At 38.6% G+C, this 21043-nt stretch overlaps 1 protein-coding gene across 2 annotated transcripts in view; it reads left to right on the top strand.

Moving 5' to 3' along the window:
* UNC13C (unc-13 homolog C) overlaps positions 1–21043 on the top strand; it is a 701596-nt gene that overhangs the window by 628319 nt on the left and 52234 nt on the right. For both annotated transcript variants that reach the window (XM_069596439.1, XM_069596440.1), the window contains 2 exons: positions 1742–1822; positions 17049–17196. In XM_069596439.1, the coding sequence (XP_069452540.1) occupies positions 1742–1822; positions 17049–17196 (229 nt within the window). The remainder of the gene's footprint in view (positions 1–1741; positions 1823–17048; positions 17197–21043) is intronic.

Raw genomic sequence — 21043 nt, 5'->3', positions numbered from 1 at the left:
CAAGCAGTAACACATTGACAGCCTTTTTCGGAGACTACCTTATTTGAATAAGTTATTGTTAATCATTTCTTATAAGAATTGTATTTTTCTGTAGTTCCAACATTTATTATGTATTAGCATTTATTAAAAAATATGACCACACTGAAAAGCCAGTCAAGACTGACAAAGCCAGAGAGATTTATTTACTTGCCTTCAAGCATTTCTCTCTATAATTTGGCAAAAATTTCCCATTATTCTTTGAGTCTCAATGGGTATTTAATATCTTTATTTTTTAAATATTAAATAGACTCATATGTTTGTGGTAAAATCCCCACATCAGAGAAGGATGCAGTGAGATGTAGAAGTATATACCATGAATCTAGCATTATACCAAGTTTTGAACAATATTCAAGGGAGTGTAATTCCATTCAAGCATATGGAATCATTTAAGATATTCTGAAGAAGTACAACTCAGTTACCAAAAACATATTGAGTGCCTAGCAGGTGATAATTGCTAAGACAGGCACTGAAAGTCACAGAAGTGAGTAAAACAGGGATTATCTTCAGAAAGTCATGGCACCTGCTAAATGACAGAGTAACATAAGGACTAGAATAGAAAGATGAGCCACTGGGTGTGACTGTATAATTTGTACATTTCACAAAGTATCCCACAAAGGTAGTGAATGACAGCTGAATTGGGGTCCTTGATCCACTTGCTGTGCCCCGTAGAAAAAGAGGTACTTTTCATTACTGAACAAAGACACTGATCCCTTGACCAAGCCATGCATTCTCAGCGCTATGTCCACCCATATTGGCTTTCCTTCTGATTCACAGAGACGCACTTATCTAAGTTAGAAATTAAGCTCCAGAGGACAAAAGTCTTTCTTTTATGAAACAATCTCTCTCAGTCACCTAGAACAGTACTGGCACATAGTAAGCACTCAGGAAATATTTGTTGAATGCTGTTGACTAGAATAGTGGCTGCCCTGGGAAGATTGTATCAGTCTGTGGGTTAGGAATTTTAAAATTTTTCTCCAGACAAGTTTTCCTTACTGTTGTCCTCAACTTTCTACCATCATTTCCCTAAATAACTTTAGATGAAGACAGAGTTCATAGTGAACAATGAGGAAAATGCATTGTTATTATGGAAATCAGTTCTAAAATATTGATAACTGAATTTAAAATATTAAAAACCAACAAAAATAAATAAATAAAAAATAAAAATATTAAAAACCTCCAGAACTGAATTCAGTTAACTCTTTGGGAATTTCCCTGTTAATGACTGAGCATTAAGGAGATCCTAGAAAGTGAGTAAAGTGAGAGCATTGTACTTAAAGTAGATTTTATCAGTAATAATTGAATGAGGCTAAAATTTACCTCTTAAGTCCTTTCCAAGGTTGACCTTCTTCAGTGTGACAGAACAGGAAGCAGAGATTAATGTGGAAAAGCTTGGACACACATTTTCCAGGATTATCTCTTCCCTTTCCCCCCCATAACATTAGTTTGCAGGTGAAAAATAAAGCCATATATGAATCAAAGCACTGCTTTTTAAGTTAACATGTAGTATTTCTTCTTTGGGCAAAATGAATTTTTATTAAATATCTGACAAAATTGTCATTATCATCAACTAAATGTGTTCATATGAAAAAGTTGTCTCAAATGGGAAATATCTGCGTACAAGGATTATACAAATTTTGTTTGAAAACAGTTTTTAAACAAATGAACTGGTAATTTTAGAAGAAATTGTTCACCTGTTTTCCAGGAGCACATGATTCGAGAGGATGCCAAGGGTCTGACACCAAGACAGTGTGGTATAATGGAGGTGGTCCTGGCTACCATCAAGGTAAGATTATAGAGCCCCTGGATGTGTACCCTCAGAGAAGTGTACCCCAGATGCATGTCTGTAGAGCTGTACATCCATAGACATGGTAGACAGTTGTATACAGACATTCTGGGAGTGTGTTAGACTTAGCCCATACTATGTCATTATTATATCCATATTACTTTACCCTTAGAGTTGCTTTCCTTGTCTACCTTTAGAAAATGGGTAAGAAATCTTATATTGTAACAGATGTTTTCAAAGAAAGACAGGTACCTCCAAAGTCCAGTTAAAAATCAATAGATGCTTCAGGGGACTTAGGGTTAATAGAATTTCTGTTTGTGTTTTCAATGCTTGTTGAAATGATTTTGGAAAATCAATTTTCTCTTTTCTTTTAGTAAAGATAATAATTCAGTTTTCTGCTGAAAACCCAAAGGCATTGCATTGTGTGCATGAATGGTTCATAGCTAAATTTTGGCCTAAAAGTTACTGTAGTGAGGGTTAAATATAGGTAGATCTCAAAACATAATGTCGGAATTGTTTTCATATGATCCCTTACAGATGTATATGCATACATTTTTATACTTATATGTGAAAGCTTATTAGAGAGTGAAATATGAATCCATCTCCTAAATTTGGACTGTGTCCAATGTCTGAACGCTTCACAGGGGGAAGCACCTATTATCAAGGAAGTGTAAAGAGTGTAGCAGAGACCTGTGAGCTACCACACGCCATTTTCCAAGCACAGAATAATCTCACTGGATAGAAACAGATATTACAACAGGAGTCATTAAACAGAGTTCTATATGGCACTCCACAAAGCTATTACCTCATGATTTTTGCAGTTTCAGCGTTTAATAAGAGAACATCTTTTGCTACTTCAGTGGCAAAAACTGCAAAGTAAAAGTTGTGAGGTAACAGTTCTGTGACACTTGGTAGAAAATGGAGTGTGTAAATTTTGGCATTGAGATGACAGAGATGACAGAGATGGAGTTTCTAAAGATGCAGCCGGAGTATGGGCTGGAAGTATATAAATATTGTGCAAAATTATTTTTTAAAATGGAAAACATGAAAGAAAGGAAAAATACAAAACCAGCTCTTTTTAAGAATAATTTTCAAAAATATGTGTAAGAAATGACTGCCCTTTGGAATTATACCAGCACTCATGGCTACAGAGGAAAGTGCTAGAAAAAAAAAAAAATAACTCTGGGGCACACACTAAACAGTTAGAAAAATATGGTTATAGAATCAGAATTCAGCCCTTAATGGATTTTATTAGGTCAGTGGATGACTCTAAGAGAGCAAGAAAAATGTGTTCTGTGAAAATAGATAATTGCCTTCATCGTACTGACAGACCTGGCCCATGTCCCCTAACTTCAACTTTTCTCTAGTTCTTCTGGATGGGGACAGATGACCGCCTCCTACAAGACTAGTTCTGCCCAAACTCTGGGATAATCCCGATCCCCAAGCAAATCCCTCTGGTCTACATGTTGACATCTCAACTATACTGTCTTCCTGCCCAGGTCATTGGTGATAATACTTTAGTTCAGCCTCAGTGACCAGACACTTGCCTTGCTCTTTTAAAAAAAAGACTACTGCCTGGTATCTAAGATCCAGTAAGTGGGTCCATGTCATTATCTTGTTTCCCAGGACTGGAGTCTGACCTTGGTCCTTCAGAACCTCAGAACCTGAGGTCAGGTCTTCAGTCTCCCTGCTCCCCAACTTCTCCTCTGGGGTCTCCATGCTATACCCACTTTACCTGCTTTGAGAGCCTTTTATTCCTGTCCTCTGCCCCTCTGCCAAGAAGGAGAGTCACCTAATATTTCTTCCAATGGCCCTGAAGTCAGTTTGCCAAAGCTGGGACTCCCTTTCATCTTTTCTGATTCTGAGATTTACCCTGATTATACTACAAGGCACTGCTTCTAATGGTGACTACAAAGGAATTCAAGAGAAAGAGGAATACTACTTACAAGAATTGTAGTCTCAAGAGCTAGTGATTCAGAATCTTCTGGGGGATCAGCAAAGGGAATACTGTCAGGTGGAGACTTCCTGGGAAAGATATTCTTATACTGAAGTAGTAGACACTATCCAGGCTAATTCCCAAAGGCTGCCAACAACATGATCATTAACTCTTCTTTAGGTGAATTTAAGCAAATAAGCTGAACACGAAAAAGTGAAAATTGAAGGAAGAGGATGCTATGGAGTTTGTAGACTGTAGCTGAAATAGTCTTGTGCATTCTTTCAGTCATCTTTCATATACATACATCCTCTCACCTGATCCGTATAAACATCCTGGGTGTTGACACCAGGAATGATCATTCACATTTTACAGAGGGAAAAGCAGAGGCTAAGCAGGTTTAAATTGCTTGCCTAAGTCCAGAGTCACTTGTAATTGGCAGAGTTGAGAAAAGATGCCAAACTCTAAAATCAGTGCCTTTGCTTCTACAGCTTATTTCACTGTTAACAAGGTGTAGGAAAAGGCACAAGCCAAAATGGGTAATATTCCTAAAGATAGATTAGTTCTAAATTAAAATACCATGTTTCAGTTACTTAGATTATTTTCTAATGATTTAAAATAATATGAACTCATTCAACCTCTATACAGGTACTGATTGAAATATTAACTTAAATACTAAAATTCTAATTAGACTGGGTTATTTTGTCATACCAGTCACAGGTAGGTTCAACTATAAGTCAAAAGTATAGAACATGGCACAAGAAATAGTTACCATGATCTGCTGCAGCTAGCATGGTTGGCCTTGGAGGCATTACATTTACCTGCCAAGACAACAGCTCTGAAACAGCCAACAACTTAATCAGCATGTGAAAGCTGCTACAGAGGCCAATGCAGAAACCCTATTTGAGCTTTGGAGTCTCAAACTCATAGCTCAGGAAGATTCAGGACTTACAAGAGAGTCCCTGAAATGTGGGTTTCTTTCCAAGAAAAAAAGAAGAGCTTTTCCTGACAGCACGTACTCTTGACTGTATCGTGAATCTCAAGAATTATTTTTTTTTAACTTTGAACCATCCTCTAGTTATTTTTTGATGAAGTTCAAAAAACATAGGGGAAAAAAACCTGGCTGGTTGTATTTTTCCCAACGTTCTAAATTACCTTGGAACATTTGTTATTTGTACCTAAACATGACACTCTGAAATGTATGTGGCAAATGTCTGACATCATGCCATGGAACACAGAGGTTTGACTAAAAATAATGGAAACCTAAATGTCCTCAGCAGAGGAAAGGATAAAGAAGATGTAGTACAAATATATAATTACTCAGTCATAAAAGGAACAAAATTGGGTCACTTGTAGAGATGTAGATGGACCTGGAGACTATCATACAAAGTAAGTCACTAAGAGAAAAGTAAGTATCATTTATTAACACAAATGTATGGAATCTGAAAAAATCAGTAGAGACACAGAGGTAGAGAATCAACATATGGATCCCAAGGGGGAAAGAGAGGGTGGGATGAATTAGGAGATTGGGATTGACATATATATATGCATATTTACTGACACTATTGATAATATGTATAAAATAGATAACTGAAAACCTACTAAATAGCACGGGGAATTCTACTCAGTGCTATGTGGTGACCTAAATGGGAAGGAAATCCAATAAAGAGGGGGTATATATGTATATGTCCACTTTGCTGGACAGTAGAAACTTACACAACATTGTAAAGCACTCCAATAAAAAATGAAAATAAACACATGGACTAGGGCCCTCCAGAAATATGCATTTCTTGGTGTTCAGGGGAGAATGTGGACTAACTATGAATATCTATTCAAATACAGCCTTGAAAAATCCTAGATAACACCATTTCTGATACTCAGGATTCCAGACAAATAACAGGACATGGGATATTATGCCTCTCAGGCTCTCACCTTGACCAAGTCCTACACAATGCTGGTATCCATTATTCAAGAGTCAGTTTTGGTAGCTGTTTCTTACTTAGCATGTTGTATTTTATCATTTGTACGTATAGGTTTTTGCATTATTTAAACTTCAGGTGCTCATGGGAAGAACAAAACAACCTATCTAGTTTGGAGTACTGCAATTCAGAAATCATTATTTGAGAGCTTACCATATGTAACAAAGATGATAAGCACTAAAGAGGAGACTGAAAATTAACGATATCTTGCTTTTAACTTAGGAACAGAAACATCTACAATCCATAAAATATGAGAGTTACTGACAAAGTACTGGGAAGTGCAGAGAGGGTGGTAAATTCTCTGTGAGTGGCTAGAGGAAAGCTTCCTGGTGAAGGAGGTTTCAGATCATTAAATGGGAAAGCAAGCGGGAAAGTCATCACAGGCTTAGAGAAAAGCTTGAGTGAAATGTGATTGAGGAATGGGGTAGCCTAAAAACTTCAAATCGGCTAATGTAGAAGGAGATCAAGATTGGTTGAGAATTAAAAGGACTATATAGAATAGAAGAGACACATTGACTTGGACCCAAAGTGATAAGGCATAAACACCAAGAATCTGAACTTGAGTTTGTTGGCAAAAGGGAGGAAGCAGCATATTATGCAGAGAAGGCAATGGCACCCCACTCCAGTACTCTTGCCTGGAAAATCCTATGGACAGAGGAGCCTGGAAGGCTGCAGTCCACGGGGTCGCTGAGGGTCGGACACGACTGAGTGGCTTCACTTTCACTTTTCACTTTCATGCATTGGAGAAGGAAATGGCAACCCACTCCAGTGTTCTTGCCTGGAGAATCCCAGGGACGGCGGAGCCTGGTGGGCTGCCGTCTATGGGGTTGCACAGAGTCGGACACGACTGAAGTGACTTAGCAGCAGCATATTATGATCCAATGTATTACAGAGGACTCCTATTGTCTTAAAAAATAATTTCTTAAATAACTATCAAGTAAGTTTTTAAAGTAACCTCAGTTGTTAAAAACAAGTGATGATTATTTCTAAATTTGCAAAACAGATCATCAGCATGAATTTTCCAGAAGTCTGATACTGGTATTGGAAGGAAAGAGAGTGATGATGGGAAATTTCTACCAAAATGGTACATGTAACGAAAGAAGTAAAATCTCCCAGCAGACTTGTAAAGAAATATTAGCATATTTCCATGAGCCAGTAAAAATAGAGTGTGAAAGATCTTCAGATATCTGGCAAATGTGAAGAATTTAGCATTTTTATGGGAATTATAAAACGGATGGCTTCTTAACCACGCAGACAGTATCCTGATTTTTTAGTTAGTAGTTCTATTTTTTTTTTTTTATCACAAATCACATTAAGGTCTGAAATGTTCTCTTTTTTTTTTTTTTTTTTGCGCTCTCATGAAGAATATAAGAAACACAAATATCTCTGGTTATTTTTTAAGATAAAGAAAATGATACCTCATACAAAGCCCTTTTGAGCCCCTCATCACTCACATCACTCACACATATATTAGTGAAGCAACGTATGTATGAGGATGGGAAATCTTTACAAACATCAGAAGGAGGATATAAATGTAAAAAAAAATCTGAAACTACATGAGGAATACCACCGATAGAGTATCAGAATAGTGAGTGACATCTATTTCTGCTTTATTGACAATGCCAAAGCCTTTGACTCTGTGGATCACAACAAACTGTGGAAAATTCTGGAAGAGGCGGGAATACCAGACCACCTGACCTGCCTCTTGAGAAACCTGTATGCAGGTCAGGAAGCAACAGTTAGAACTGGCCATGGAACAACAGACTGGTTCCAAATAGGGAAAGGAGTACGTCAAAGCTGTATATTGTCACCCTGCTTATTTAACTTTCATGCAGAGTACATCATGAGAAACCCTGGCCTGGAGGAAACATAAGCTGGAATCAAGATTGCCGGGAGAAATATCAATAACCTCAGATATGCAGATGACACCACCCTTATGGCAGAAAGTGAAGATGAACTAAAGAGCCTCTTGATGAAAGTGAAAGAGGAGAGTGAAAAAGTTGGCTTAAAGCTCAATATTCAGAAAACAAAGATCATGGCATCTAGTTCCATCACTTCATGGCAAATAGATGGGGAAACAGTGGCTGACTTTATTTTTCTGGGCTCCAGAATCACTGCAGATGGTGATTGCAGCCATGAAATTAAAAGACGCTTACTCCTTAGAAGGAAAGTTATGACCAACCTAGACAGCATATTAAAAAGCAGAGACATTACTTTGTCAGCAAAGGTCTGTCTAGTCAAGGCTATGGTTTTTCCAGTGGTCATGTATGGATGTGAGAGTTGGACTGTTAAGAAAGCTGAGCACCAAAGAATTGATGCTTTTGAGTGTGGTGTTGGAGAAGACCCTTGAGAGCCCCTTGGTATGCAAGATCCAACCAGTCCATCCTAAAGGAGATCAGTCCTGGGTGTTCATTGGAAGGACTGATGTTGAAGCTGAAACTCTAATACTTTGGCCACCAGATGTGAAGAGCTGACTCATTTGAAAAGACCCTGATGCTGGGAAAGATTGAGGGCAGAAGGAGAAGGGGACGACAGAAGATGAGATAGTTGGATGGCCTCACCAACTCAATGGACGTGGGTTTGGGTGGACTCCGTGGGTTGGTGATGAACAGGGAGGCCTGGTGTGCTGTGATTCACGGGGTCGCAAAGAGTCAGACACGACTGAGCGACTGAACTGAAGAGAGAAAGACTACAGTATATAAGTTACTCTTCTCTCTTGTGGGAGTAAAATTAGGACTTAAGAATGTATTGTCAAAAACCAAAATGAGTTATCACATATAAAACAATGAAAACAGTTCCTACCGTACAGAAAACTCTTCATAAATGTAACCAGCATACTACCTGTGTGCATGGGTACTCAGTCATGTCTGACTCTTTGCGATCCGGTAGCCTGCCAGGCTCCTCTGTCCAGGGATTCTCCAGGCAGGAATAATGGAGTGAGTTGCCATTTCCTCCTTCAGGGGATCTTTCTCACCCACGAATCAAACTTGCATCTCCTTTTGCCTGAGAATTGGTTATTTTGAAGGAGCTTCTTTCCACTGGTAAACCCAAGACGCTACATATTCTAGTACAACTAGATTTTTTTTTGCCCTCCTCCTTTCCTAATAAACCACTCATTCTCTCTCAATGATGCTATTAAATCTGACTCTTTGCCCAGAGTAACAGTCCAAGTCCTGTCCTCCGTCCTTTTGGTTCCCTGTGCGCAGCATTTTCACACTACAAGGGCACAAAACCTCTAAGATTTGTGGTGCTTTCTGAGACTCCCCTCTAGGAAGCAGTGCTGTTCTCTTTCTGTAGGAGTTTCTAGATTAAAAGGCAGGGAAGGCCCGTTGAAAATTAAGTAATGATATGTGTTAACTTACAAAAAAAAAAAAAATCATGTCAGAGATGGAATAGGGTGATACAGATGCAACTGGGCTTGAGGAGGGGACACATATAAAAGTGGGAAGGATTTAGGGGAGTTAGCAACCACCATGAACTTCAGAAATCAGGGAAATATGGAAGAGTGATCACAAAGGACAGATAACAGCTCACTGGCTGGAAAGGAAGGATAATCATTTTCTTTGGAGGAAGACTTGAACATACTCAGGAAGAAAGAGTTTGACCATGAAAAACCACAAGACCAGAAGGCTGGGAGTCAATGATTAGACCATTCAATGGACTGGACTGGATTTAACTGGAAATTTGCATAGTGAAGCAGTGTAACATTGAGGTTACAGGTAATGTTGAGGTTGCAAGTAGATGATATTGAAAATATTAATACATGGCATGCTAAAAGTACCATTTCAGCAATGAAAATCTTATAGGAATGTGCAGAATGGATTGACTAGTTCAAGACTGTAGTCACAGACATCAGTTATGGTTATTTAATGCATAAGATGACAAGGATTATCACAAAGAGGGTAATCTTAGGAGTATAAAGTGAAAAATGGCTAAGAGTGACACAGAAAGGCCCAGTCACTGGAACTTGGCAACTAAAAAATGGGGCAGCAATGATGGAGGAGCCCGGGGTGACTCAGCGTTTTAGCCAAGTGGTTGAGAAGCTTGGTCCCACAGAGAAAAATGGCAAATCAGTCAGGAGTGTAATTTTCCTCTTTCCACCTAGAATCTGGGGAATTATTCTCACAATAAAGCTTATAAGTAGAAAGAACTCTATAGTTCACAAAAATCTTCCAGACAGAGTAATTAATTTCTTCTTTACGACACCATAGTCAGGCAAGATGGCTGTTTCTGTTCCCATTCTGCAGAGGAATTAAACAATGCTCTGTGAGGTTAAATAACCTGTGCAAATCACACTGCATAGAGGAAAGACAAAGTGTTTTCTAGCACATTTTAAAGAACAGGTCAAAGAAGTGAAAGGATTCTAACATCTTGAAACTGAAAACAGAAACTGACATGTCCTGCTGACCTTTTCCTGCTCACACAGAAACATGTTACCTCCGGTGTTGCTGGTCAACTGTGCTACTCTGCACTGTGCTTAGCCCCTCAGTTGTGTCCAACTCTTGTGACCCTATGGGTGGAAACCTGCCAGGCTCCTCTGTGCATGGGGATCCTCCAGGCAAGAATGCTGGAGTGGGTTGCCATGCACTCCTCCAAGAGATCTTCCCAAACCAGGAACTGAACCCAGGTCTGCCACATTATAGGCAGATTCTATACCATCTGAGCCACCAGGGAAGCCCAAGAGTACTGGAGTGGGTATCATATCCTTCTCCAGAGGGTCTTCCTGACCCAGGAATCAAACCAGAGTCTCCTGCGTTGCAGGCTGATTCTTTACCAACTGAGCTACCAGGGTAGCCCTCTGGTCAACTGACCGTCCCTTAATGATGGCTAGTAATGGGACCTTACTAATTCACATGTAGCAGCTTCAGGTTTTAAGGTACACTTATAAAATATTTTCTTTATATCAAACCAGTATCTGCTTTCCCAGTGCTTCTAATTATAAACTGGTTCTCCTTCTACCCTTTAAAACTACTATAAAATAGTTCCGTTTCCTTTTCTATGTCTTCCCCTTTTCAGTGCCTTTCAGACATTAAAACTATCATGCTGCCCCAAGTTATCTGCAGCTGTTTATTGAATAACATGCCTTCTGGAGCTTACAAAGTTCTGGTCATATACCTTGAGGTGATTTACATTTTATATTTCTCATAAAATGGTGATGCCAAGGAACCACCCTCATATTCCAGATATGTTCAAATCAGCAGAAAATGCTGTTACTCTATCACACCCTTTGTCTTGACCTATCTATGATATTAATACATGATTAGATTTCATTAGCTTTGATCACTGCCTCATCAATTGCTAAATCATGTTAAACTTGAGCACGAGTAAACCTTTAAGACTCTAAAATTTTAATTTTACTGATGCTAAGCCATGTCACCCCCATTCTTTACTTTGCAATAAAAATTTTATTGCGAATACAGACCTTTTCCTTTTCTCCTTGTCATCAGGTTGGCATTTGCATAACCATAGAAATCATTTCCTTTTCTCTGTGAATGAGGAGCCCATGGCATGTGTTATTTATCTGTGTTCACTGAACAGAGGCTTTGGTGCTTAGCTTCCTGCAACTTGTTTTCTCTCCTAACATTGCTACCTTCTGGCCTGAGTTTGTCTTACAACATCTTCTATTATACAATGCACTTAAAAGACAAAGGCACAGTTTCTGCCTTTACAAGTCTTCTACTGTTCACTTACTGTCCTGCTAGAGCTTTTACCGAATGACTCAAAATTCTCCATGGCTCAAAAGGAGCAAGTCTGCTCTGGATCATAACCTGAAACTCTACAGAGACCCTCAGACTTTATTCAGGAACAAGCTCATACCTTATTTACGTTTTCACTATATGATTAGTTCCCCATGTACCGAAAGCCTACAAAATAATGCCTTTTTAATGAAAACATGTCTTCCTATAAAGTTATTAGAGAGTTTCAAGACAAATACTGTACATAGTTTATGCTCTTATAGCTAACGCTAGTTCAGTATTTACATAAAGTCTGCTGCTGCTGCTGCTGCTGCTGCTGCTGCTGCTACTAAGTCGCTTCAGTCGTGTCCGACTCTGTGCAACCCCATAGACGGCAGCCTACCAGGCTCCCCCGTCCCTGGGATTCTCCAGGCAAGAACACTGGAGTGGGTTGCCATTTCCTTCTCCAATGCATGGAAATGAAAAGTGAAAGGGAAGTCGCTCAGTCGTGTCCGACTCTTCGCGATCCCATGGACTGCAGCTACCTCAATTATATTAAGTCCAGTTACATTCTTCTATTTTAGAGTTTCCTAAACAATATTCCATGGAACACTTGTGTGTCCCTGAGAGTTAGTAGATGTCCTGTGTGATAGGTGTCCTATAGCCTAATAATTTTAAGAACAGGTATGTTAGTGAAAGGTCAAACAGTTTTCCCTACCACCGTGAATCGCACAGCCTTTAATGTATTAAAAAGCATTGTGAATCTTTAAGAGTATGTGAAATCTCGTAACTTCTCTAGGCTTTCTACTTCCTAAAGGCAACTTGTAACTTTCAGGAAGCACAGGGTTAGTAATGACAATGCGGTGACAGTAGTAAAACAGTGTATTTTAAACTATACCAAAGAAACATGAGAACTACCACTGCCGGTTTCCTCCACTATAGGAAGGGAGAGCATTCCTATGAAACCTTTTATTAGCTGAAATGACATAGGCAAGAAGCAGTTACCTTAGGACTCATTCTGCTCAGGGATGCACAAAATAAATCGAGATCAAGCACAAAAACAGTCCAAAATCATGCTCAGATGCTGGGTGTAATTCCTGGGTTAGGTGCTGGGTGGTACCACTCTTGCTACTCAAGGTATACACTGCCTCTGTAAGAGCTCACTGCTGTTTTAACATCTGTTTTTTCACAAAAGTGAAAATCATTTTCATGTCTTTTTTGGTTAATGAAAACAGTGCTAATGTAGGTCATCTACAAAAGTGAAGTAGCATAAAGCCAATTTTCAAATGGGGAATACCTGTACTTCCTCTCAAGCAGTTCCTCTCAGTTACCTAGTGGGATTTTCCCCTTTCGTTAGTCCATCGTGGTAAATTATCTGGTGGCTGCTGAAGTGGAAAATGGCAGTGCTAATAAACAAGACACCATAGGTGTCACCTCTTTGAAAGTCTTTATTGATTCCTTCAGCAACAGCATTATTTCCCAGTCCTGTTGTCTGTCTTTTTAAATTCTCTTTATTACGCCTCCAACATATCATTGGAGTCATTCACTGACTATAACATTTCCTACTTGATCACAGTCCCTTTGGGAACAATCTCTAGGCCTCTTTTGCTTCATATCCTTGGTGTAAGTTCTGGTTCTCAACACAGATTTAGTAAATATTTGTTAAAGGAGAAGAGGAAGAGAGAATGGCCAGGAAGGTCACCCCGTCACTGATGCTCTTTAGGGTAAGCCATAGGCGATGGCCCTTCCTCAAAAATTAGACCAATCTAAATTAAGGTTGTCACCACGCTACTTTACATACACTGTGAAAGATCATTTGTTTTAAAAGAGTATATGATCACTGAAGAAATGAAAGGGAAATTTTTTTAAATGCCTAGAGAAAAAATGACAGTGAAAATATGATAACCCAAAACCTATGGGATAGCAAAAGCAGTTTCAAGGGGGAAGTTTATAGAAATACAATTCTACCTCAGGAAAAAAGAAAACTCTCAAGTAAACCTAATCTTACACCTAAAGCAACTAGAGAAAAAAAGAATAAAACCTAAAGTTAGGAGAAAGGAAGAAATCATAAAGATTGGAGCAGATATAAGTGAAATAGAGACAAAGAAAACAATGGCAAAAATCAATGAACCTAACAGTTGGTTCTTTGAAAAGAAAAAGAAAATGCATAAACCTTTAGCCAGACTCACCAAGAAGAAAGAGAGAGGACTCAGATCAATAAAGTTAGAAATGAAAAAGGAGAAGCTGTTACAGCTGACATCACAGAAATATAAAATACTACAAACAACTATAAATCAATAAAATGGACAACCTAGAAAAAAAATGAACAAATTCTTAGAAAGGCACAACCTTCCAAGACTGAACCAAGAATAAAATTAAAAAATATGAACAGACCAATCACAAGTTATGAAATTGAAACTGAGATTAAAAAAAAAATACAGAAAAGGAATCCCCACACACAATTGTTGGGAATGTAAATTGGTACCACTATGGAGAATTGTATAGATACTCCTTAAAAAACTACAAATGTATCTTCCATATGATCTAGAAATCCCATTCCTGGGCATATATCTGAAGAAAATCATAATTTGGAAAGACACATGTACCCCAGTGTTCAGTGCAGCATTATTTACAATAGCCAAGACATGGAAGCAACCTAAATGTCCATCAGCAGAGGAATGAATAAAGAAGATGTAATATGTATATGTATATATATACATATATATATACAGACACACACACACATGCACACTATGAAATCATACTCAGCCATAAAAAGAATGAAAAATGCCATTTGCAGCAACACAGTTGGCCTAGGAGATTGTCATACTGAGTCAAGTAAGTTAAATAGAGAAAGACAAATATCATATGATATTGTTTGTATGTGAAATCTAAGAAAATGGTAAAAGTGAACCTATTTACAAAACAGAAATAGAGAAATAGAGTCACAGATGTAGAAAACAAACTTATGGTTACAAAGGAAGAAGGGAGGAAGGGATAAATTGGGAGTTCAGGATTGACAATATAAATACTACTATATATAAAATAACTAATGAAAATCTACTGTATAGCACAGAGAATCTACTCAGTACTCATTAATGACCTATATGGGAATAGAATATAAAAGAGTGGATATGCATATATGTATAATTGATTTACTTTGCTATACAGCAGAAACTAGCAACACTGTAAATCAGCTATACTCCAATAAAAATTAATTTAAAAAATAAGAGTATAACTGTGATATTCATTCAGTTATAAAATTTGTCAAATAATATTATTTAACTCATCAACTAATGAGACAACCAGTAAGATCTTACAATTGGCTCAAAGAAGAATTCCAAGAACTTCTCATAAAGACAAGCAATGAGGAAAGCTGAAATAAATTTGAATAGAGGCAAAAAGATCTGGCCACAAAATGGTGATCAGCTGCATCCCACCAGAAATAAATAATTTGCATCTCTTTGGACAGGAGTCATAGGCATTATTATCCATTTTCTACCAATTTACAGAGTTTTACATAGCCCAGGTGACCCTAGCAGTAAAGAGTCCATCAGCAAGGCAAGAGATACAGAGACTCGGGTGCAATGCCTCGGTCAGGAAGATCCCCTGGAGGAGGAAATGGCAATCCACTCCAGTACTCTTGCCTGGAAAAGTCCACGGGCAGGAGAGCCTGGCAGGCTCCAGTCCATGGGGTTGCAGAGAGTCAGACACAACTGAGCACACACACATAGCTCCGAGTGAAGATAACTCAGATAGGTCTCATGAGCACTCATTAAACGCTTTTGCCCATTTCAAAGTTTTTCACAGTTTTTTCTGACAACTACATATAGTCCCAAGAGATCATGAAACATCATCTAAGTTGCTGCTCATTACTCTTCCTGTACTTTACTAACTTAAGCCTCCAGCACTTATGCTCAGGTATGATAAGATTGGAGCTTGTCTGGGAAACAATGAATGGGAGAATGCTTTCCCCTCCTGAGAAGCCACCAAGTCCTGGTTCAGTCTATCCCGCATCTCTTTGCAAGTAGGGTGTGTTATTTCATCTGATGCTTCCCTGGTTCATTACGTAAACAGAGCTCCGGAGCTCACCCCACCCAGTCAATTCCAGGCAAAACTCCCCTCTCAATACATTCATTAATACTTTTCCACTTAAGTATCATATCACATTTCCTGAAGAAAGGAATTCTGATATCTTTTCATCCCCCAAGGCACCTGAAACAATTCTGGACTCTTAACTCCACAATAAATGCTTTCTATATGTCACAGTATCTAATATTTATATAAGATCAAGGTATAGAAAATGTTTAAATATTATATCTTTGTCATCCCTTCAAAAATAAGAAAAGGCTTTCCCCATTTTTCTCTGCTCCCTCTTCATAAACATTGGTGGATTTAGGTGCAATTTGTGTTTTCACAGTGCACTCGGCTACAATGGAATGGGATTGTAAGTGACCATGGGTTTTTCTTTTTGAGGAAGGAGTTTGTGATTGTAGCACACTTTCTTCAATTTATATCCCCACTGCCTACTTTCTCAGGCCTGTGCCTTGAATTTTCTCTAGATTATAGTCTCTAAAATTACAACCAAATGCCTACAAATGCTCAGAATATGTTTCTGCAGAGGGAAGAAAACTGAAGTAATTTTGAATTTTCAGTTGACATGTTTTACCTTGGAAACCTTTAAGTAGGCTAGACCAACGACACACAGGAGAGTGTATCAGAATCATTTGTTGAGCGTTTTCAAAACATGCCATCCTGTGAGAATCCTAGACCCTGGTGAGCCGGGCTGCAGCGCGGGTGAAGCTCAGCGTTGGCACAGGAAGAGAAAGACCCATTTATCTACCCTTAACGGGATACAGTGAACATGTCATCTATAAGTTGCTGGGAAATAACATCCTTAGCTCTATCACATATCTTGAGATAGATAGTCTGCCCTCTGAAGTGAAGCCTGTGCTTAATACTTGCAACATTAGAAACTCTAACATCCCTCAATGACCATTTTTATTGTCAAATATATATCTTCTCTAGTATTTAACCTATAAATATGGTGATGTTTTGAGTTGTTGGATGACTGTAGCAAAGAAAAATAAGGAGAAAGAAACTGCTTTATTACATTTCTCAGACACAGTTTAGGGGACGTTGGGTTTCTAAGGACCACTCTGCATCCTCAGGGTGGCCTATGTGCGTGTACCACTGTGTGATTAGATCACAGCGAAGGTGGGAGCAGTGGGCACTTGGCCTAGAATTGCAAATAAGTATCTGGAAAACATGTGACCAGAAGATACTTTATTTGTGAAATCTGACAACCCTGGATATTTTTCTCATGCTCTGGAAACAGAAGTCAGCAATCGAGTTGACACATTATCTTAAACCTAGCATTCTGTAAGCATTCGGCCTCTGCATCTTCATGATCCGATTTAACTAAAGTTTTAAATGAGAGCAACACTTGAGATACCAAGGTAACCTAAACTGCATGGCGATGACTTGGTAATGGCCATATGGTACTATGTCTTTGTATCTATCTTATGTTAATTATACTGTATTATTCCATCTGAACCTCATGACTATGGCCATAAAATCCCTCATCTAATACTTTTTTCTAAATGCCTCTGCTTACATTGTTTTTCTTTTCTTTTTAGCAATACTTTCATGCAGGAGGAAATGGCCTGAAAAAGAATTTCTTGGAGAAAAGCCCAGATCTTCAGTCTCTGAGATATGCTCTCAGTCTTTATACCCAAACGACTGATGCCTTGATAAAGAAATTCATAGACACCCAAACCTCACAGAGTAAGTAACACACTGGACATGAACAGAGGTAAACTGAATACAACTCAACTTCAACATAGAAATCACTATAAATAATATCTGTAATTTGACTGTAATAAAGCATCAATAAGAATGGATGATTATGATTTGTAAAAAAAATTATTCAATTTTTAGAAACTTGTTTTATAAATAATTTCAATAATACTGATACATGCTTAATACTAAAATTATATGGAATAGTTAACCTTTGCTATTGATTTTAATTTCATAAAATTTAGTAAACTCTAGTTGTGAATAACCATAACTGATATTCTCAAATTAGTACAAAATAATCAGTGTTTATTGGTCTCAGTAACTTCTAAAGTACAATAATAATTCCTCAGATCCTAACTTCAAATGAAAATAATCTCCTGCTCTTGAGTTTTCAGGAGGGAAATCTCATTTAATCTTAATTTTATAGGAGAAAATTCTAAGTCTTTGAAAAGAGCCAAGTATGTTAGTGGAAACTCAGATCTATTTCATAAGTCAAAGTTCCCACCTCATAAGCTTCTAGGATATTACTGTTAAACAACCTTTCCTTCAAGTTGCTTTGTGATTTATTATATTTTGGTAATTACATGCATTTAAAATCTGGCATTTCTGAGTGATTACTGAAAATGTCACTCTAAGTAAAAAAAAAAATCAAATGCAGGCTCAAATTCTAGAACATAATAAATTGCACCCACTAAAGGAGGAGGACACAACTTCTTTCATGAGAGATCCTTCCAAAGGAAGCACACAGAATTTTTTTTTCTTGATAAAAATCCTTCAGACTTATCTCTGTTTCATCATGGATATTTTCACTTTTCTAACTACATTTGAAGATAATACCAAGGTAGGTACTAGGTAGCTGCTTGACCTAATACTTTGTGCTTTCTTACAGTGTCCAATAAATGCTACAAACACTCCTTTTAATGCAATCTTCAAACCTAGATTACATCTTAGGATGGTTCCAAAAAGAAGAGAGTTGAGTGTAAGGCCTTGTCAAGAGGTACATTACTCCTTGAATCATGATCTCTCAAGGTTTTCTAAACTATAAATATGAATGCAATTCTAACACAACTCATCATAATACTGTTGTTGCTTTATTCTCAAGAAAATGTGAGTGTTTAAAAACTTAGCTTTGCTTTTGTAGGTATACATTATGTGTATATACATACAACCCGATGCCGGGAGCCAGTGTGAGGAATTCCACCCATGACAAGGTCATGCGGCAGAGCTCTGATGGCAAGGCTAATCAGACCTCAGGCTTTCCCCCTGGAATTTCTTGAGCATCCACCCCCCGCAAAAATAAGAATCTGCCTGCTTTTCCACTCTTCTGATATTCTCTGGAAAAAGTCAGCTCAGGGCTTTAGTCTTCTGCATTTGAAAGGGATGTTTCAGTTAAACCCCTCTGATAGCTCTCTAGCTTGCCTAATAGGTCCCCCAGACCTCTTGCAGCTTGCGAATTGCTTACAGGCCCCCAGCCGAGAGAGGCACAAAGCTTAAAGCATCTTAAAGATACAGAGCCTTTTCTAAAGAGTTAAAAATCATATTGGTGACGGGTTTTCACTGTTGACTCAATGATTGCCTCCAGGCCTCCATATTCTTTATCTTTTAGGCACCTGGGAGGATGTTAGTCAATGTAAACGGGATATGGAAAAAGATATATAGTAGTTTTGATGTTAGCAACACTAGACTTTTGAGTTAATTACTTTTCTCTTTGTTATATATCACTGCACTCCTCTTGTGTCCTTGCTATGTAAGAATGTAACTTTATTTAGTGCTTTCTGAGAATGGCACCAGACTTTGGGAAGATCAACACAAATAAGTCTTCTGGTTGACAAACCCTTATCAGAAAAAAGGCTGTAAAATGTTAATTGGCCCTTTTGGCTGGAAGATGATATGAATTACCTAAGACTTGTGTATACAATTAGGTATGTGGAGAGAAAAGCCTGGTTTTGATAACAGTCTGGACTGCTAACGCTGCATAACTTTGTGTTACCCATTGATCTCCATGTTTTATCGAAAGTATAAAAGGCCTTCTGAACAATAGAGGCCGGAGCCAGTCGCTGGACTGGTTTCCCCCGTGTCTCCTCTTTACTCTAATTTCAGGCTGAATTCCCATCTGGAGCAGGGCGGCTCACTAAGTCTACTTACTTGTCCCGGCTTTTAAGATCCTCGCGAAAGGGAGCCTAAGGAGGGGCACGCTTAGATATTCAAGTGGGCACCGGTGGCCCAACGTAGATAGTGCAAGCTCCTTGTCTGGAACTTTATTGGCCTTCCCCGTAAGCCAAGTTATTCAGCCTTCTTTCTCCACTTATTTTTCCTACTATACTATTTCTTCCTAATCTAATCTTATATTAATAAATATTTCAACTTTGGTGTATGGAATTTGGTATACATGTTTGTTTTGTATGAATTGTATGGCAACATTAAAAATATATGGGGAGTGGGGGAGTAAGAGGATTCATTATCCCAATACTCCCTAACTATATTAATTATTTTAGTCTTGGTTTCTTTTTTACTTGCCTTTTCTGGCTTTTTCTAAGTAACAATTTTTTCTGCATAATTGAAATTGGTAAGCTTTAGATATGAAATGGCTTTGCCTTTTCTCTGATAGTACCTTCAACCATGCTCCGTGGAAACTATTCCCATCTCCCCCTCCGTCCCTCCCTTGGCATCCCTCCAGCTGGTCCCAGCCCACCATGACCAGGTCCACAGGACCTGAGGTGTGGGGGGAGTTTGATGTGCACTCTGCTCCCCTTCCCCATCATCTTCTAGATACCTCTCTGCCTCAGGGTATTGGGGGCAGAAATTGAAGGGGAGGGGGGGATATCTTTAAAGTCCCCCTACAGTTGTGTCCATATGCTGACTTTCCCAGGGGCCCAATGCTAGGGAACCTCCTGTCCGCTGAACCTCATGATGAATGCAGCCTGCCCCAGGTCCCTATAGGGACCCCTCAGTTGCTGCCTCCTGCAGCACATGCCATGGCTTCTTGCTCCTTGAATATCTTCTTCTAGTGTCCAGCCCTCTGTAATGAGGTCCCAGCAAGAAGACTGATGACCAGCTTCTGCCCATGGCGCCCCGTGGAGCTCATATTCTTGCCACGTTTTAGATGATCATGAGGACTTCCTCACTGTCACCTGCCATCTCTCTCTAGCTCTCCTCTCTACCTGCTCAGATAGTGGTTTATACTTTTAAATTGGAGGAGAAGGGGAAGGAAGAAATACTGCTGCCTAATATAGCACAACCCTTGTTCAATCAAAAATGAGGCAAGCCAGTCTCACCAATTAATGGATGCAGTGTTTCTGAGTCTCTATTCATCTTTTACTCTAATTCTATCACAATCCTATCTCAATACTCATTGCCACAGACTGAATAATAAAGTGAGCAACAATACCATATCCTTCATAAAATATGGAAAGGAGAGATAAGAGGAAAAGTCACTGGATATTAGAATTATTTATAACACAACCAAAAATAGAACATATTAAAGGACACAGTCTCCATTTTCTGTAACAGACCCTAAATGACTTCCAAATGCCTGGGGCCAGTCCGTGTTCTCTTTGTCTTCTAAAGAACCTCAGCTTCCTCAGGTTCTTTAAATGACAAACAGGGAAAAGTTGGCTTCTCAAGAGTCTTATTTAAATGGACTGGTCTACTGTTCTATGGATGCTTGACCTGGGCTGTACTAAAAGAGAGGAACTTGGGTGCCACTCTTATATCCCTGCAGATGAGTATTTACAGTTATAGTAGGATCAATTCTCCCCCTTTTTGTATTTCTTATCCTAGTACGAGGAAGAGTCCAAAATGATCAGATGAGGTCTCAGTTTCCAGTTTAAATACT

This window comes from Ovis canadensis, chromosome 7 (assembly GCF_042477335.2).
Source record: "Ovis canadensis isolate MfBH-ARS-UI-01 breed Bighorn chromosome 7, ARS-UI_OviCan_v2, whole genome shotgun sequence".
Classification (NCBI taxonomy): Eukaryota; Metazoa; Chordata; class Mammalia; order Artiodactyla; family Bovidae; genus Ovis; species Ovis canadensis.
This window is presented reverse-complemented; position numbering and strand designations above follow the sequence as displayed.